The 20,730-nt window shown below is 43.0% G+C and overlaps 1 protein-coding gene across 3 annotated transcripts in view; it reads right to left on the reverse strand.

The window, feature by feature from the left end:
- Window positions 1-21: 21 nt before the first annotated feature.
- RNF130 (ring finger protein 130) overlaps window positions 22-20,730 on the reverse strand; it is a 55,411-nt gene continuing 34,702 nt past the window's right edge. Inside the window, exons 6-9 of one of the 3 annotated variants that reach the window (XM_053956351.1) lie at window positions 19,227-19,323; window positions 18,026-18,230; window positions 15,900-15,993; window positions 12,851-13,041 (exon numbers count right to left, since the gene is read on the reverse strand). In XM_053956351.1, the coding sequence (XP_053812326.1) occupies window positions 13,026-13,041; window positions 15,900-15,993; window positions 18,026-18,230; window positions 19,227-19,323 (412 nt within the window). In that variant the 3' untranslated portion in view covers window positions 12,851-13,025. Of the gene's footprint in view, window positions 6,851-12,850; window positions 13,042-15,899; window positions 15,994-18,025; window positions 18,231-19,226; window positions 19,324-20,730 lie in introns of those variants that run through there. The other 2 variants (XM_053956352.1, XM_053956353.1) reach the window with 2 other exon arrangements.

Raw genomic sequence — 20,730 nt, forward strand, 5'->3', positions numbered from 1 at the left:
ACACCAAACTCACAAACTCCGTATTTTTAAACTGCTTTTTATTGAAATGTAGTACATTAGCAAACCCTAACTAGTCGGTATACACTATGAACATACTGGCATATACCACGTAACTACAATACAGTGTTATATTACATCAAAACATGTCAACAAGTTCTGCTGCTGGCAAACCACACTTCCACAGGGGCTGGAAAGCTGTGGCTGAGGGGAGGGCACTGTGTGTCCCTGTGTCCCCGCAGTGTCCCCAGACCCCTGGCAGCTGCTGGCGTGTTCAGGTTACCTGGTCACACCGGTGTGACCCACCTGGCAGCAGGCCAGTTCAAACAGACTCTCCATTTTACACGCACGCAAATTGGGGTTTTTTTTGTTGTTGTTTGCTGCAGTCTCCTGTGCCCAAAGGCTGGGGAGTCCCCTCTCTGCTGAGATAAAATGATCCTGTTTTGGTGGAGTCAGTGCATAGTTAGCCACGGCCTTGAGCAGGTGATCCTGGACAGGCACGGTCATCCAGAGAAGCTTTTAGTATTTAACATCTACTTGCAAATTGCAGCAGGGCTGATGGGACAAGCAGAAGAGCGATGCTACCACTCCTTTTGCTCCAAAAGGTTATTCCCCTTTATAGGATAAGTGCAACAGACCTTACCAGTGCTGGCAGTCAAGCCTAGACATACAGGGTGGGAAGAGTCTGCCTGCTGATGTGGTGGCACAGGAAAGGCCTCTTGTTCATGTAGCACCTTCCAGCACAAGCAGAAAGCAACAGGCTGAGGCACTGCCTTGCTGGGACCTCATGAACCCGCACCAGGAGCTTTGCTTTGACAGCCCCAAACACTCTATTAAACGTTCCTGGCTTAACAGCAGCAAAGAACATGTTTACTTTCACGCCCAGACTTTCCTGTGCTGGAGCATGGGAGGGTTGCTGAGCTGTTTTCTGTATGATCCTCCCTCCCAGAGCAGCCCAGTCTGTGGGGAGGCTGCCGGCAGCTGCAGCTCCTACTGCCCGAGACAGTGTGAGGGTGTTACAGACACAGGCACGGGGCATCCACAGCAAATCTGATGATCTATGCCTTAACATAGCCCAGCAGAGCTGCTCTGCTGTGAATTAATGGCTCTTGTCCCCCCGAGGGGTTTGGGCAGCTGAAGAACATGTCAGAGCCAGGCAAAGGCGAGCCCTGGAGTATGTGAGAAGCAAAAAAAAAAAAAAGAAAAAAAAAAAAGGCAAATGGCACATAAATGCACACAGCTGAGCTCAGGGAAAAGAATAAAAACTCCTGGCTCCTGAGGGGCTTCTAGATACAAGTGGAGAAAGGAATAGCCCAGCAGGAGTGAGGGAGCCTTCACATACACGTCCATCTGATTTCTGGGCTGCAAACCCCCAGTCCCAGCTGTATGGCACTAGTTAATGTTACACCTCAGCCTTGCATTGAAATCAGTCTAAGCAGCTTGAACTTCAATAAAACACTATGTTGTTTTTATTTGTAGGAATATTAATACTTAACTCCTTAGGAAAGGGACTATTTTTGGGCAACAGTTTATACCACAGGTCCCCCACGCCCAGAGACCCTGGACATTATTGCAGTAAGAAATACAAAATATTCAGATGTTATTGCACAACCTACACATCCATTTCTGTCCATGTGAGCATCTCCATGAGGCTAATGGGCAGAAGAGCAGAAGGATGCTCTATTCAGGGATCCAGAGAACGAGCATCCCACAACAACAGCCCAGATCCCACACACTCTGCTTTGGCTGAGCACAGCCCACCAGGAACCTCTGTGCTCCCACAGACCATGACTGGTTTGGAGTGATGCATCCCCTTGGAGGGGCTGGCTGGCATGCTGATGGCACAGTGAGGTGATGGCACAGTGATGAAGATGCTGGAGAACAGGTGGACAGCAGTGCCTGCACAACAGGGACCTTCACCCAGCTCTCCAGAGGAGGAGGAAGCCAGTATTAACTGATGGAGTGGAAAGGTAGAGATTAGAATCAAGGGTGTCTGGGAATGTCGCAGGCTTTTAAAAAGACTAGGTTAATGAAAGGATCAATCAACTGACAGATAACAAGGTGTCAATTAGTAGTGCTTTGCAAAGGCTCTATGAGCAGATTTCATCCCCCCAAAAGCACTTTGCAAGCACCAGGTAAACCTGACACGCTCTTGTGAATTTGGGGTTTTTGGTCAACATCTCAGGACATCACTGGCTGGGGGTTACAGAGCATCATGGCTCTGCATCAGGAGCAAAATCCCACCTGGAATCCTACTCTTGTCACTGCTTCCCACAAGGAAGGAGTAGGGAGCACAGCTTTTTCTCTTAATTATTTCAAAGACAAGGGAAAAAAAGCAGAAATGAGCACCAGCATACTGAAGTACTGTCTATCTCTCCCCTGATTTCCCCCCAGTCTGTTTAGTTGGAACATCTTTCCCTCTCTCATTCCTTCCCTTGCTCACCAGTTTCCACCAAGTGTGCCAGAGCTGAGGCTGCCCTGCAGTGCAGCAAGTCTAGCAGGGAAAGGAAAAAGTGAAGATATCTTTAAATATAACAACACATATGCAAGCTGTCATGGCACATCACACTCTTCTGCACCGCTCAGGCTGGAAAATTAGGTCAAGTATGGCTGGGTAACACAGGGTGAAAAAGGAGCAAAAGCTTTACTTGGGAATTTGAAGGTGTTTCCTGAGGTCCCCGACCTTAGCTCTCCTGTCCTCCTCTCCCCACCCTGCAGGGCTGGCAGCAGCCCTATGGATCTTGCCTTTGCCCCACTGTGCCTTGGCTTCTGAGCTGCTGTGCTATTTCCTGTGCTGTAAAAAACAAATGACTATTAGCTAAGCAAAATAACAAATATTTTTAATAATTAAGTCAACTCACTTGCCAGTAATCAGGCTGCAGAGCTGCCTGAACTTCAGCTCAACCCTGGTGCCTTCATCCTTCAGCTCATGAACTGACTGTGGCACTACCTCAAATCTAAATTGGACTGAACAAGTCCTGGAGCCTCAGCATGACCCATGTTTCCTGCAGAATTCCCTCTGCTTTCCAGGAGCTGGTAAAAAGCTCTTGGCCCTCCCAAGCCTTTGCACTATTTTACATGAATGCGTTTGAAGAAAACAGATGTGTGAAAGTCTCATAACATAGTCCTAGACATGTTTATTAAACTGGTTTTGGTTTTTCTTTGGCTAATGCAGGATACCTGGCTATTCCTGTAGCATCCTCAGGTGCCAGGGCAAGCATCCTAGAGCAAAGGGACAATGCAGATTCCAACACATGAGCTCACTGGAGGGAGCAATGGTGAGGGTCGTTAGGTAAATTTTAACATGCTTCAAATGTAATAATTAATGTTGTGTATTATAGGTAAAAAGCACACTTACAATCTGGTTTCTCACTGGCAATTATCCTCTAAGAACACAAGCAAACCTTGATTTTACAAATGTCTTATGGGAACATGCAAAACTTTCATAGAAGTTTCAAGAAGCTGAGAAAGAGAAGGAAAGTGTTGGGGTTCAAATACTTTAGGAAAACACTTGGAGATAAAAGTTTTTTTTTTATATGTAGAAGTCATAAACTGAATGTTTTCCTGTTAAAAAAAAGCACTTTTTTTTAACCTTGAAAATGATTTTCCAAGTTACTGGCACTTACAGTGCCAGTAGGTTGCTGTATATTTTACTTCTGTGAAATGACTCAACCACACACAGCACCACTGCAGCAGAACAAGAACAACAATGCTCATCAAGCTTTTTTTATATACTGATTAATATTAAAAGGAAAACCTCAAACTTACCAACACAGCCCAGAAAAAATCACCCATGTTGCTGTGGTGCCTCCTCCCCATCCTAAATATGACTAACTGGGGAAGGCCTGCTCCAGCACGTCCTGGCACACACGTAGGGACCGATTGCTTGAACAAGCTTTTAATTTTTCCAGTGTTGCAAGATGTCCCAAATCCAGGATGTCAATTACAAATACCAGCTCCCCTATCCAAGATGCTACAGCACAAATCCATTTTTACATTGCTGTGCCAGACCCTGATCTCCACTGAGGCAAACCTGCCATCCCCCTGCTTAAAACCAAGATGTTCGGTTAGAAATAAGATTTAGCAAAATACAAATTATGTTAGTTATTATTTTGTCTTTGGGGGATTTGTGCTTTCTAATTTTTAATTTCCATGCCTCTTCTAGCCTTTCTGTATATTCTAGCACACAGGCTCAGTTGGAGCTGAGAAATCACCAGTTTTGGTTTCGTACTGAAACTGTGCCCCAGTGACATTCCCAGGGGCTTTAGGGGAAATCCCGATGTTGGGATGGGGCAGCCCCTATGAGAAGGATTTGCTTGGGGCATCAGCACCCCACACAGTGCTACAAGAGCCCGTCCTACCCAAAACGCCACCGGAGCAGCTCTGTGCTGGCTGGAAGACAACAAGACATGTTGGCATTTAACCAGGAACACCCAAGTATCTGGGTTTATCATAACCTGACTGCCCTCATGGATAAAAACAAGCCCCATAGCATCCTTGAGAGATGGTGATTTTCCTCTTGGGCATTTGTGTTCCCAAGGCGCCGCTCCCACGTGTCCCTTCTGATCTCACAGATGTAATTACGAAAACAGGGGCTGCTCAACCAGCCCTTCTGCCGCCCCCGAGTCCCGTACAGGTTCAGCTCAGCCAGGCTGGGCTGGGGAGCTGTGCCCAGGCCCGGGAGCAGCTCAGCTAGGCTGGGCTGGGGAGCTGTGCCCAGGCCCGGGAGCAGCTCAGCTAGGCTGGGATGGGGAGCTGTGCCCAGGCCCAGGAGCAGCTCAGCTAGGCTGGGATGGGGAGCTGTGCCTGGGCTCGCCGGTGGCGCCCGGAGCTGTCGCTGCCTGCCCCGCACCAGAGGAGAGATGCTGACCACCACCCGCTGCTGCCCCAGCCCCTGTGGCACTTCCTGTGACCTTCACTTCTGCTTTGTAGGAGAAAGTGGGTGTCAAAATTGTGCTCTTAAAAAAGTTTGGGGCTTCAGCGCATTTCCAGAGCGAGCTGAATGGCAATAAAAGTGCATTCGGTAAATATCAATGTGGGTATTATGAGAAAAAACCTCCCTACACTTCACGCCACCCACTCTTGAATTATCAGATTAAATAAAGCTGACACACAGCAACAAAAGTCAAAGCATGCTCGGCAAAGAGGCTCATTTCCTCATTTTACAGAGCTGGGTTTTTCTTTTTCTCTTCAACATCCATGTTAAATACACAGCTGAACCACACTTCAGAAAAGGATATATGTTAAGCAGACTACTATAAAATTAAAAACATTATAAAGGAGGGAAAATTCCCCTGCTTGTAGCAAAAGCGGGTGAAATTAAAGCATGGCAGGATAAGTCTTACCTTTCTTTTTGGCTTAACTGATTTCTCAAGATTCCTATACAGAGGGTGAAACTGTGTTTCACATTACAAGGACACAAATGAGTTTCTACACCTACAGTAACTTAGACTGCAATGGAGAAAAATCCAAACATTCATTAACAGCTATGCATTGTCCGGTAGGAAACGGTGGAGCAGAAGCACTTGCTCCTCCATGTCGGCTCATTTGAGGAACGCTGTGGATGACTTAGCTCCAGAGGTTCCTCTCTTGCTCTCCATTTCTGCATTGTTCTCTCAGAAACTTGCAAACAATATCCATTTCCCTACCACTTTTGTCACATGCTGGTAAAAACTGATTTTTCCTGCAGCGTGTCAAAGCAGTAGCTGCTTTCCTTTCTTCTCCTGCTTTCTGCATTCCTGTTATTGATGTCAGTGGGAAAGGGCACAGCTCAGAGAACGTATTTGTTAAATAACTGTTGCAGATCTCAACAGGAGAGTGGGATAAGAAGCTTACCTCTTTTCTTCTCTGTGTAATGCCAACATGCTGGCTTTTAAAAAACCTCAGTGAAAAATTTGGTGGATTTTTTACCCCCCATCCCCCCCCCAAAAAATTACATGAGAAAGAAAGCTAATTTGATTCCTGCATATTTCAAAAAGTCTAATGGTTCTTAGGTAGATCAAGTGCTGGTTCTGTGAATGTCCTCTCTACAGAAAGAGACTCACTTGACTTCAGCACACAGAAGGACCAAAAGTATATTCTGTGTATACCATTTTTCTCCTGCTTCAATCAAATTGGAGAAAAAAAAAATCCAAGCATCAATTCCTTGAAATCTTTCTGCAAATGCAGGTCCTCTCTGCAGCTTGAACATCAGACTGGCTCGCCACTGTCCGGGGTTAAGTGGGTTGTAGGAAACTCAATGCACTTATAAAGGTCCCTCCCAGAAGGGGCTGTTTCACAGTAAGGTTATGGATTGACCGAGATATATGAGTGCTTTTACCAGTCACTGGCCATCTCCTCTACAACCAGTTCCCTTTCTGACATTGCCCAACCATCTGGACAACTAAAAAATTGGAAACAGCAGATGCCTGCGTAAGAGACGCATTTGCAGTTCAGCACAAACTCTTAGGGCCACCGTAAAACCTCTCCTGCATCGCCGCGGCTGGGCCGACACAGCTCCCCATGCTGTTACTCAGCAATTTCCATCAGACAACCTTGCTTGTCACAGCGCTTTGTCACCTCAAAGATGCCACCCTCAGAATCCACCACAGCTGGTCTTCGTCTGTGCAAACGAGAAGGCGGGTTCGTGTTCTGGAAAAAGCAGCTCTTCTTCAGACAAAGGAGATCCATGGAAAGAGTACACAACAATAGGAATGAGAAATGAAAAAAACGGAAAAAGGGCCAGGAAGGAGCATGGATTCCTTTCAGGTTTTGTTCTCGTCGTACATGTCCAAGGCAGGCTCGATGGTTGAGAACTCGCTCTCGTAGACCAGGCTTCGAGGGGACAGAGAGTTACGATGGAAGAAGTGACTGCCTGCAAGAGGTAGAACAAAACCACATTAGCAACACACATGAACAATGGAAGAACTGAGTAAAGCATCCTCATACCTGTGTGATGGATGCAAACACAGTACACATGGAAAAAACAGCCACCCTTCAACACAAAGCAGTAACAACCATATGAAACATTTCCCCTCTGTTCCAGTGCTCCCCAGCCAATTTAAAGCAACTGCTTTCCATATGCATGAACAGTCACACCTCAAATGGCTCTTTCAGATAAAAGAGGTCAAGTCTGAGCAAGGCTGGGGCAGGCCAGAGTTTTGCACTTGGTGCTGGCTGTTGATCTACAGCCTTGTAAAGCAGGGATGTGCTTCCTCAGCAGACCCTGAAATCTCCAAACCACTGTGCCCTGCACCAGCACCAAGTGCTTCAGCTCAGGGTCAAAAGGAAGGAGCAGGCAGAGCGAGGCGTTCCCCAGGGATCATCCCACCGATGCTGCTGGAAGCTTGACTTCCTCCAGAGCTCAGCAAACTCCATCCACATGAGTCACCTTCTAGAAACAGCCACCTATGGATTTCCTTGCACGTAACCAAGGAGACCCAACCCTCCTTTCACTGGCAATAACCAAAACAGGCACCCTGTGGCTGTTGATAAACTGGGGAGTGGAAGTCCTTTTTTTTCCTTGGTGGCCTGGCATTCCCATGGCTCTCTGAATCCACAGATGTGTTTTTGCAAGGAGCCCAGCCCTTCTGCTGTACAAATGATTCTCTCTGAAAGCATCTATCATCAGATCAGGCCCTTGGCCAAAACGCTTCATTACCTGGTTTCTTGATCCCAGCGGGAATTAGCTGGGAGCAAGGCTCCTTAGATTACAACAGCTACATGAGCCAAACTGGAGGCAACTGAAAAACTTCCAAGTACATCAAAAAGACATGCAACAAACAAAGGTGCCTCCAGTTTCAGGCATCAGTGAAGCAAGATGCTTACGGAATTGTAGTTTTAGCCCTGGTAGATTTTAGCTGCTTAAATCCCCTTTTCTTAGCCAAATTTTGAACCCAGCCTATCCCATTCTGAAATAAAGACTTAACAGAAGACATAAGAAAATAAGAATTCAGCTGCTACTGTCCAAAATGCCTTTTCTCCTTTCCCACTCACCCAAGACACAGATTTTGTGTCCTTTGCTAACAACTGCCCAGCAGGAAAATGGAGTCAGGCAATGGATCTGCTCCTCTTTCACAAGCAGAAGTCAATGTACATACTCATTCCACCATTTGCAATGAGAATGGGAAGTTGTCATAAGCAAATTAATTTTTGATCTTGTAGTTAACTGAAATTAGTGGTTACACTGCAGTGGATTGTTGAATCTGCCAGAAGCATGTATCCAGGTACTTGGGACAAGTGGGCTGTCTTGGAATATACTTCCAGAAGCAGTTTGTGGGGAATGATAAACACTCATTTTCTGGATCTGAACCATCCCCCAGATTTACAGGTTTCTAAAACTGGGCAATGATTAAAATAAAAGCAAATAAATAAATAAATAAATAGATAAATAAAGGTTGAGTGTTTAAGGAAACATAAAGCTGGAACTGTGACTTCCAGATTATCATGGTCTGTCTCCAACAGCTGGACTTGATGACCTTAGAGATCTTTTCCAACCTTAATGATTCTATGATTCAAGCAAAAAAACCTCAAACCCTGAACCTGCTTTGAAATTATACCAGATAAAACTGATTTCAAGACTGTGTCAGGCTCATTTACTTTTTGATGAGTGAGTCTCATTTTGCAGTTGAAATAAGCTGTGAATATTGGATATTTCATCCCTCCTTCCTTCACCTGCTGCAATGTTACACCAGTGCTCAAACAAATCAAAGGGATTCAAAAACTTGGTGCTGCTTTTGTTTTTGTTACACAGAAATCCAACGTGGGATTAGGAGGCAGACAGCCCAGGCTGTCATTTCCTCTGTGTGCACCCAGACTTCCACTCTAGCAGGCTGGAGGGAGAGATTTAATCAACAGGCAGAGCAGGTCATCTGACAACAAGTATTTTATATAAATCTGGAAATAGACAGTGTATACCAAGCACCTCTAAAATTCTTTACTATGACGTTTTTGTCCTTCTTGGCAAAGGAAATTTAAACCACCCACTTCCAGGAAGGCTGCATGTTTCCATACAGATAGATATCTCTTGGCTTCCGTACCATTTTTGAGACACATCGCTCATTCTTTTCCTAATTGTCTCCTCTCCCATCCAGTGCAGCCAGCCCAGAGCTGAGACTCCAGCTGCTGCTCAGTGTTTTCCACTACTCAATCTTCAGGTGCTCCATTAACCAGGTCAGGAGCATCGCCCACAGCTTATGGCTGGAGCAGCAGGGCACAGTGACCCAGCCATGTTCCTCTTAATGCAGAAAATTGCTACTGTTTGTTTAAAAATGTGGTGTTGGTCCAGCTGATTTATTTACTGAATAAATGTTTTTAAGGACAAGTGAAAACATCCGCAGTTCCAAATTCAGCTTATGAATCTGTTCTTCCTATTTTGCATTTACCAAGAAAGATCAAGATTTATTCCTTAGGTACAGAAAACAAATGGGAAGGCTGCATGCAGTTTCAATACATGAAGATGAATCCTTCAGTGCCCTCTGCCACTATTCTTCATTATATGCTTTAAAAGAACTTTTCAGATAATTTGCATTGAGTGTGAAAATAAACATACTACCCTGGAACTGATCTTTATACCTACCACAGGATGCCACCGAAGTGAGGACAAGACCAAGGCCAAAACCTCAAGAGGCACAGCACTGCAGGCGCCTCAGGATTAAGTATCACCTGGTGTTCCCTCTCCATCTGAAACTATCTTAATGCCCTTAGTCATGAATCAGGGCCATCTTCTACCACAAGCTGCAGTCCCTTCCACAGTTCCTCCAGCAAAGACTTCTTAATGTGGAAATCTAACCAGAGCACTCCCTACCTTAATCTGTTTTCGACACCCTCTCAGTTAAGGAACAGAGTGAAACTATTTCATAGAGCATCCTTTCCTCAAAGCCAGCTTAGCAGGAAGACTTTAAAGCAATTGCATGAACAGTCACACCTCAAATGGCTCTTTCAGATAAAAGAGGTTAAGTCTGAGCAAGGCTGGGGCAGGCTGGAGATCTGCACTCGATGCTGGCTGTTGATCTACAGCCTTGTAAAGCAGGGATGTGCTTCCTCAGAAGACCCAGAAAGACTTGGTTACCATCGTGTAGAAATGGTGGGATGACTGGCACAACTGGAGTGCTTCAACAGATGGCTAAAAACTCTTCAGAAGGGCCAGGCAAGGAAGAAGACTCCTTGGGGTAGCCCTGTGGGGCTCACAGAGCCACTTCCCATAATTTACCAGCAATCCCAGCCACCTGGGGAGGTCCCAGCTGAGTGGAAGTCAGCAGATGTGACACCCAGCTACAAGAAGGGCTGGAAGGGTGGTCTGGGAAACTGCAGGGCTGTCAGCCTGACCTTGGTGCCAGGGAAGGCCATGGAACAGATCATTTTAGTGCCATCACATGGGACATCCAGGACAAGCAGGGGGTCAGACCCAGCCAGGGTGGGTTTAGGAAAAACAGGTCCTCTTGACCAACCTGGTCTTCTGTGACAAGGTGACCCACTCAGTGGATGAAGGAAAGGCCATGGATGTGTCTACCTGTACTTTGGAAAAGTCTGACACTGCGTCCCACAGCACTCTCTTGGAAACTGGCTGCCATGGCCTGGACAGGTGCACAGTACATGGGGTAAGAACAGGCTGGATGGCTCAGCCCAGAGAGCGATGGGCAATGGAGTTACATCCACAGGGCCCAGAAATGTTTAGTGTCTTTATCAATGATCTGGATGAGGGGATTGAGTGCATCCTCAGTCAGTTTGCAGCCAACACGAAATTGGGTTGATCTTCTGGAGGGCAGGAAGGCTCCACAGATGGATCTGGATAGGCTGGATCAAGGTATTTAAAAGATACAGATGTGGCACTTGGGGACATGGTTTAGTGGTGGGCTTGGCAGTGCTGGGTTAATGATTGGATTTGATGATCTTAGGGGGCTTTTCCAGCCTAAGTGGTTCTATGATTTTATGAAAAACTTTGGGGATTTCCTCTGTCTATCCAGAGTAAAAAAAAAAAAAAAGGGTTTCTGGGATGATGTAGAGCCCATCTTTGAACATATTTATTTCATTAACAGGTAAACATGCACTGATTGCCTGACCTCTAAGTAACCTATGAAAAGTTGTACCGTTATTAACACTTTGTTGAGACAATTGTTAGAGGCTCAAAAGAAAAACTAGAAAATATGATGCTGAGTTATTGAAATCTTCCATGGAGGAAATGCATTAAAAAGTCCTGTCAACCCTTTTGGTCCAAGTATCACTCGACTTCTCCTTCTGCTGCTGTTCAGAAGAAGAAACATGAACTGGAACTATTATGGTGCCTTTTGCATCTGGGTCATGCAGTCCCTGCCCAGCAGCATTAAATAGCACTTATGGAATTTTGCTTCAGGAGACAAGCACAAACTTATCAGTTTTACTACTGCTGTTGAGAGATGAGTGAAGAAAACATGTATCATAGCTTGTTCCCTAAATCATGCTCTAACCACATTCCTCCATTTTTGGCAACAACACTCAGTTGACACATGCTGTACGTTACAGCCCTCAAACACAGTATGTTTGGGGTTTTTTTCCTTCTCATGAGTAAGTCCAATGGGGTTTTCCAGTCTTTCAAAATGCACTTACTGGTCTATCGATTTGTTTCCATATTTCTTTCAGAATTTCACAAGGACACACTAAAGAAGAATTCTATTAAATGCACTGAAGCTATCACATTCTTCACTGCTTATTATAAAAGCTGCCTTCTCAGCTGAAGCCTGATGGACAAATAAGAATTAAGAAACCATTTTAATGTAGCATCTGGCTGGGTTCCTAAAGTCTAAAATTGCCTATACATAAAAATAAAATTAAATTAAATCCTCTAGTTCCCAGTACATAAAAAAATTAAATCTTACAGCAAAATTGCTTCTGTTCATTTAATTAAATTAGAAAGCATTCACTTTCTACATCTTAATCTGAGAACAACAAAAACAACCAAACACAGAACAGTTTTTAACTTCTGTCAATTACTTTTTCCTTCCCAACTTGTTACCTTCAATTACCCATCTCGTTAAGTCAAGCATTAGCATTTGGCTGCAACTCAGGCCCGTGTGTTTTAACTGACTGTTGTGAAATTACTCACACGGGGCTTGCATAACTTGCATGAAACCGCCAGAGTGAGGACAGTGAGGGGAGATGTTTTCCCTCTGTCTCCTCACCAGAACAGAAGCCATGGCAAGAAAGGACATGCTTGCACAGAGTTTCTACATTAAAGAGCGTTATCAATCTTCTATAATCTGAATTTGAACCAAAACTAACCCCTGCCCCTGATCTGAAAGGAGGCTTCACACATGGCAGTGGGGGAAATGCTGCATTTTCACTTGTTATTTGGAAGGAAGAAGTGGTTTAGAGCAGCTTCACTTTTATCAAAAGGAGGGTGGGGTGAAAGTAAAAGACAGGAAAGGTTTATGATTTGTGTTTTGAGACCACAGCATTGCAAATTTCCAGCAATGCCTGGCCTCAAGGCAAAAATCATACTGCAGTGCTCCCAGGGTGACTGGGAGTGTTACAGGAGGAGAAACTGAGAAAATGTTCTTATTTCAAATTAATTCTCAGCTGGAGTCAAGGTAAGTCCATTATAGCAGAATTGACAGCTTGACCCAGCTTTTTTCCCTAACAAGGTGATGTCAAATAATTACTAACAACACTTTTTAGTCACCTCAGTGGCAGTTGAGTCACTTGACTGGCATCATAACAAGGGCACTGCATGTGATTTCCACTACTTAGCTTGTGTCCCAAATGAATGGAGAAAAATAGAGATCTGCAAAGATTAAATCATTCAAAGGAAATAAAGCACCTTATTAAATTTACAAAATGCTCTCAGACTTGAGTACCAACACAGAAAGCCCAAGAAAAATGAAATTCTCACAGAGTAAGATTTCATTATTAAAGTTTTTTTTATTTCTTCACTTTTTCTTTAATACAAAGCTTTGGCATCAGCAAATTTTATGAAAAAATAGAATGTACTAAATAATTGCTTGTGCTGCATGATCGATAAATGATGCATAAAAATAGGTGTCTCTCTCCAAGGCAATCGGCCGGAAAGCGTTTCTTCAATAGCATTCTGCTCTGCAGGGCAGAAGAAAAAGGAACAAAATATTTATGTTAAAGTTAATACTGCCAATACTAAAAAAAAAAAAAAAAAAATTATCCTGTAAAAGTAAGTTAGTGAAAAATGACTTATTATAAAAAGCCAGAGCATTAAGAGATGTCTGTATTTGTCACATCATTCCTGCAGGACAGCCAGTGCTCTGAGCACTTTTAAGCTTTTGAGGACACTCCATCTGCTACTGAAAACTTTCTCTAAGTGGTGCTATCCAACATTTGGGCTTTTTGGGCTTAAACCCACACTTACAAAGTGTGTGTTTTCTGACTATTCCCTAGGAAGCAAGGCAAATTGTGCTGCTTCTGTTCCTTTCAAACACTGCCTAGAACTTTTTATACTGATGCTGTAAGGGTATTTTGAGACCAAGAGAAAGCAGCTGGTTCCTTATTTTATCACTGAGACAATGCTTACTTTTATCACAACTATTTAAAAATGCATGTGTGTGTATTTATACATACACACAAATACACATATACACAGCTAAATATGCATATACTTACAACTCCAGAACTAATGCTCTAAATAACTATGTTTAAGCTATGTTGTGGGAAGGACATAGTAAAGAAAAGGTACAGGATATGTTTTTAGGTGAGTTTTAAAGCAGAATTTCCGGTCTGTTACTTGCATCAGCATTTTACATGGCCTCATTCTTGCTACTGTTGTTTTTCAATAAGAAAACCCCCTCAGATTCTCCTTGAAACACTACCATAAGAAAGCCAGGGATGTCAGCATTGCTTTTTACATGGAGAGCAGCATAAAAAGCAGGTATGCTGTTTAATAGAAAAAGCAATGAGAAGGAGCTGCCATATATCTGGCATGATATTCAGCACAGGAAATTCTTTGTCTGGCACTGAGAAGGTGTCAGTGAAACAATAAATTTTAGCATTAGTGTCACTTTAAGTGTCTAAAATGAGTAGTCGAACCCAGCAGCACTTGTGGAGGCTGCTCAGATCCCAAAGGATTCAGATGAAGAGCTGCTGAGGTTAAAGGCCACAGCCAAGAACCTCAGTTACATAAATAAGGGATTTTTGAAGCTCTGGTTGCTGAGTTGTGAGTTTTCTCAAGTCTGTCTCAAGCACACACTTGATGTGCTTGCACTTCAATTCCTATCACTGAGAACTGAGCTCTCCTTGTATCAGCACACCCTTCGTTTCTACTGAGGGAACATCACTGTGAAAACACTTTGCTGGAGGCCCGAAGTCCCTGCCAATGTGCAGCAGCTTCTCCTTGCAGTAAAAACAGTCCCAGATGCCACTGAGCAACAAAAAGAAGAGTTGCAAGGAAAGGCAGAAATGCAGCTGCTATCAGTGCCCACATCTGGATGAGACTTCATGGGCTCCTGCTCCTCCTCCTTCCCAAGGACTTGCAAGTGCCCAGCAATGCAGACATTCCTGTTCTGCAGCTCATCTTCCCCCATGCTTTCCCAAGCTACTTTTCCAGGCAGATTAAAGATTAACTATGTTCAGCTGCAGCTCTGTCACCAAGCTGTTGATTGATGGCTGCAACTTCAAGATTTTGACAAATGGAAAAAAAAAAAGCAGTAGACTTGATAGGGCTTTTTGAAGTTTTAAAGTTTTCTTCATGAAGCCCTTTTGGAATCAGCATATGAAAAGAGGAAGAAGATTTGCAAATTAGTGGTAATCAAAAATCCCTGATGACCAATATTACAGACCCCCCTGAAGATCATTAGCTTGAGATTGCCTAAAATTTTACACTGGAGACTCTTTGATGACTCAAATTTTACACTGGAGACTGTTACACATGTTTCCATCTTATTGAGGACACCTTATACTTCCAAATAGAAAAAGAAAAAAAAAAAAAGAGAAAGAAAAAAAATTCCAAACCCCTTCTCTTATCTCAAAGAAAAAAAAAACCCAAACAAAATGTTTATAAAGCTCCATTTCCCAGCTGCATTTCTTTGGATCTCACCCCACTTCTGGAAGAGAGATCAGCACTTTAATGGAAACTCAGCTGTGTCAAGATGTTCTGAGACAAAGAAAGATGTTGACACTTTGCCTTCCCAAATAAAAAATTAAATTAAGATTAAACATATATCCTGAGCCCAAATATTCTGTACACATACATGAAAATAACTAGATGTACCTAGTTAATAGATCTGCAAAATACATTTATCCTTGGCCACACACAAATTTATTAAAAAAAGACTGAAAGTCATCTGTTAGGGTAATTTCTTGTCCAGCCTGCCTGAAGGGAGGCTGGAGGTTTCCACATAGGTTAAGAAAGCATGGAAACAAGCATCCCTTCATTTAAGAGAGAAGGAACAGTACTGCATTCATTGCTTTCATCTCTCCCTCATCTAAGAGGAAAAAGGTAGATTTCCATTTAAACACCTTTTTTCCCCCCCTTTGCTGAAAGTGTGCAAACTAGGAATACAGGATTATTTTTTTAATATTAAATTTGACTATAATATTGAGGTGAAAACTATAAAAGGTAACTGCAGGTACTAAGTTTTGGCTCTGGCAGGTGACTTTTGAACATAGGAATTTAATGGCAGAAATCTAATGTTTACCTAGAACAATTATCAAAAACTGACCATAAAATATTCTCTGTTTTCCCCTTTTCATGTCTCCACTTAGCAAAGAGATTTCCTCAGACAACCCAGCTAAACATAAATTAAGAGGGACTTTATGTGTTACCCTGAAACCTGCTGTTAACAGTAACACTCGTGTTTGAGAAAAGCAGGAAATGAATTTGATTCCTTGAGAACTACATATTCCCCCTTCTGTTGGTATTTATTCCCAATGTTGTCCATGACACACACCCACCAGAAACGCAGAGAAACATCTGAGTATTTACTTACTCATTAGCATTCAAGCTAGCTGTGGCTTTGATGATCATGTAGCAGAGTGTAAGGGCACTGAGGAGGCCAAAACTGGCAATAATAAACCACTCTTCTGTTGACAAAGGAAAGGGAGGAAATCACTCGTGGGAGAAAGCGATGCCAATATTTCCCTCAAACACCACTGGCGGAAGGCAAGAGGCTTCTAAGCCATGACTGGCCCCAGGAGGTGAAGCAGAAGGAGGTTAAGCCACAGAGTTACTGACGGGAGAAGGCTAGCAAAGAAGAAGTGGAGAGAGGTGCAGAAAAAAAGCACGGCACAAACAGTATTTCCTGTCTGAGCCCAAGGGTTAGTGATAAAGAAGTTACTTAACAATGTAAAGTGAAATGCAGGATCAAGGGAAAATGTAATGAAAACTCTGTCCACCCCCAAGTCAGAAAGATGACTGTCAGGTTGGGTTAGGTCTGGTGAGATGCAGCTCTTTCACACAAGCACACCCAAAGTACTGTCACACTTCAACTGTGTCTTTGCCCCCTCCCTCCTGAATTTATGTTATAGGGTTATTTAAAATCCAACAAAAATCAGGATGGATTACTCAACAGTAAAACATAACTACAGTTTTCTACTTAAGAGACAGATATACTCATGGAAAAATAATTTCAATACTAGGGTAGACGTATACACATATTAAATAAAAAGTAATACAAAGAAGTCCATTAAAGAATGTTCACTATTCAAAATTCGCCCCAGGATCAACCTAACATACAGTAACAGTGCAGAATACAAACACTGTTGTTGAATAGCTTTTGGTTTATCTCTGATGCATCAAAGAATGCATGTGTCACCCATAAAATACAAACATTTCAAGAGCCCTTTCTAAAGCTTTATTTTATAAACATTGTCAGAATGAACTGTTGGTGATTATTTCTTGTTTTACCCTGGCATCCCATCTGTACATAAGCAGCAGTACAGCTGGGAGGAGACAGTAAAAAACACCTTCTGAAAAGGCAATTAGTAAAAAATGAAAACTACAGTTTTCCCACCCATGGCAAGGCAGCAGCACAGCAACGGATCTGTTCTTGTTCAACACAACTGAGTGCAAGGTGAACCAGAGGCTGAACACTGGATGGCAAAGTGACTTACAGGGTTTGAGGAGAATCCAGATTTTTTATGTGGATTTTCCCATCTCAGATCAGGACATTTCTAGATATGGACTATGTTTTTATGACGTGAGGATTTTGTTTTTTTTTTATGAGACATTTACTTTGCTACAGCATCTAAAGAAACACTTTTATGAACTGCATTGCTTTCACTGCCTTGTATACATGTATCAGTGGCAACCAGTGTCACTAAGTTCAAAATCTAGATCACAGATGCACATAAACAAAATACAAGGAGAAAATTAGACTGTTGTACTGCATGGATTCTATTTTTCAATTCAGACAGAAAAACAACCATTCATGCATCAAGTTGAGACTGTACAGCATATGGAAAACTGATGCAATTCCACATAATCTGTATTTATTATAGTGCTATTGTACATTAAAAACCCTAGGTAAACTCCAGTAACTGGAAATTTTCCATGCTACTCTTATGGATAAGAGCTTTCAAGCAGTGCAGGAACAGTTTTTTGATGTTATAAAACACTTGGACAATACTCAAATGTTGGCACATCAAATGCTTCCTTAAGTCACAAATTTTGTAAGAAAAAACACCTGCTAAGTGACGTCAGAATTCCAGTAGCAATGTTCTCAGGGGAAAAAATGTCTGCAGAAATAGCTATCAGCTAAAATATTTATATTTATATCAATTATTGCACGTAAAGTATCCTGAAGAGATAAATACCAGTTTTGGCAATCCAGCTTCTTGTGCTGGTTACCGAATTCAGGAAGGTTATTTTGGTGCCATTTCAGTTCATCCAGGGTTCTTTGTATGCGGATCTAAATGGATATACCATTAATAATGGAAGTGTTGGCACTGTCATACCTAGAGTTATTGGTTCCAATAAGGAGCATATGCCTCTTGCAGAGACACTGAGGTCACCTTTGTCCCTGCAGGGACATCCATCACCAGGGCCCTGCAGCACAGAGGGACACACACACACCACGGAAGCCGTAGACGGTACCGGGAGCCGAAGGACACTTACTTGTCACTGCGATGTTGATCTCTCCTGACCTTGGTGTCAGCTCCCCGTCCTGTGGCAGCTGTGACATGCCCGAGGTGCGCAGGGGCTCCAGGCTGAGGGAGCTGTCGGTGCCGAAGTCGCCGAGCGCCGAGCGCCTGCTGGCCGGCTGCCCCCGCGTCAGCCTCTCCATGTCAAAGGCGACGTTATCTGTGCACGGCACGTTGGGCTGGTGAAAAACACAGCTCCACGTTACACCGGGGAATGTTCCGCGTGCAGCACTCCCACACGTTGAATGGAACCACACACACGCACTTTGCTCAGCCCTTGTGGCCGTCCCGAGGTCACACAGGTGAGAAACACATGAATGAACAACTTCTTCCTCTTAAAGAGGAGAAGGAAGAAGCAGAAAAAAGGATGAAGATACAAGGAAGGGACTCAAGTACACCTGTATCATAACCTATGCCGGTATGGTTTAGCACAACCATGACAAACTCTGAATTATGCATCCTCTTCTAAAAACCCAGGGATGTTATTAACTGCAAAAAGGTCATCCACAAAATATCTGCTACTATTTCTTAGGAAATGTGCAAATTTGTGACTGACACAGCTAAAAATGGAGGCCTGATTATTCTCACTGTCTTGAATCAAAAGCCACTTTACACAGTCTCTCCATATGTTCTTCTCTTACTTTGAAAAGAGCATCACTCTCACTTTGTAATTTTTTCCTCATACAGGAAAGATTAAAAAAATCTGCATTGAGGTTTCACCGCTTTCCCTTTGTGAACCGGTCAATGAAAGCAGTCCTCAGGGATCCCGTAAGACATGAACTGCTTGAGGAAAACTCACTGGCCTTGGCTAGGGTGAGGCTTTTAATGTGCAAATTTAAGAATGCCTACAGGAAACCACAAGAACAAGAGATTCAGAGAGTAAACTTAACAAGAAGTGTTGACTGGATTTGAGAAAAAGGAAGATTACAGAGAATCTAACATACTTCTGGTAGATACTCACCATAAATGCAAAAATAACAATATATTCTCAACTACTGACCAGGTAAAGAAGGAAAATCATCAAATTGGCACCAAAGAAATTTGTCAAACCCCCCAAATATTTTCTGAGTAAGGGTACGGGAACACCCTTCCCCTTCTCTCCCCTACAATTATTCTTTCTATTTTGGGTCTCAGACATGGGAGGAAGAGGAAGAGTTCACAACCACGCAACTTACCACAATTCCCAGTGCCTTCAGAATGTTCAGTTTACACATTGGACACGTACAGTGCTCACTGAGCCATGGATCCACACAGACTTTGTGGAACACGTGCCTAGAAGAACAGAGAAGGCATATACATAATTTGCAAACAATTCTATTTAATACAATAAAAACTACTTAAACTTTTGGATAAATTTTTTTTCTTATTTAAAAACACATACAATTCTTAGAATTGCCAGTATTCTGTGCTAATTGCAATAATTAAAAAAATAAATTTAAAATATTGCTTGTTGTTGTCTTTCTTTATTAATAGTTCAATTAGGAGGAAACACTTGCAGATTTTTGTTCCCCCCTCACTCCTCTCCCCCTTTTATTGTGGATAGGAATAGTAGATGCAAGGTAGAAGAACTGAGGTAATGCCATTTCTACCACAACCTTGTCTCAGTTTTGATGCAGAATCTGAGCATAAACTTGGTAGGAAGAGCACAGACCCATCAGCTGTCAATTTTGTTCACAAGTTAGTGGAACCAACCCAAACACACTCCTGTTTGACTTTGAAAAGGCTTTTATAATCATCATATTGAAGTAAAAAGAAGGCTTTCCCTGCCATCAGTATTTCTTGATATCAAGAAGGAAAACACGTCCATCACCATACGGTTGTCATAAAAATAAAAGGAAAGGCAAACTGGGCTTTCAGAGATGGAAAGGCAAATTGGGCTCCTACTTGCAAAGCAGGGAACTCTGCAATAAGCAACAGTCTGAATTGCCTCCTACATTGCATTCAAAATCTTAGTCACGTACATGGACATAAATGTAAATGTTGGGATTGATATAAACCAGTATAACAAGGAAGGACTATGCAGAGACCAAAACAAGATATAGAAATTAAAGGAAGTAAAGGAAATGCCCTCTTTGGTTTTCAAAAGGCAAAGAACTTTTCAGAGCATATTCATGGCAGGATGGGTATCACAAGACTGTCTACCCAATATAGCTTTAGCAAATACTCCAAATAACGCAGTCTGAGTAACTGCCTATGTTAATTCCTATGATAAGAGCCCTGATCCTTCATTTCCAGTGGTGTTGACTGCAGAGCAAGAAACCAGTAAGAGCAGGCACACCCAAACACGACAGACTGGTGATCATGACAAAGATCAGCAATTACAAGGCCTGCTTAGTCAGCGAAGAGCTGTGCTCTGGAGCCAGCAGGGAAAGGGGCAGGGGCAGAACAAGCAGGTCTTGGCATCTATTTGAGGCATGAGCAGAGTCTGGAAGAGGTGGCCATGCATGCCCCAAGGCAGCACAAAGCTGAGATACTCTCTCTGTTCCCTCCTTGCTCAGGTTACACTTGTGCTCTGTGTCTGAGAAAGCTCATCATGGAATCTGGGAGTTCTTTGCTCCCTATCCCTTGAGATTTTAAAACCAGAGACCAAATGAGGCATGTTACCAGATAATTCTCTCTTAAATCTCTGGAAAGCAACCTGAAAGGCATTCTGAAACTATTAAACATGGCAAAAGACAG

This window comes from Vidua chalybeata, chromosome 15 (genome assembly GCF_026979565.1).
Source record: "Vidua chalybeata isolate OUT-0048 chromosome 15, bVidCha1 merged haplotype, whole genome shotgun sequence".
Lineage (NCBI taxonomy): Eukaryota > Metazoa > Chordata > Aves > Passeriformes > Viduidae > Vidua > Vidua chalybeata.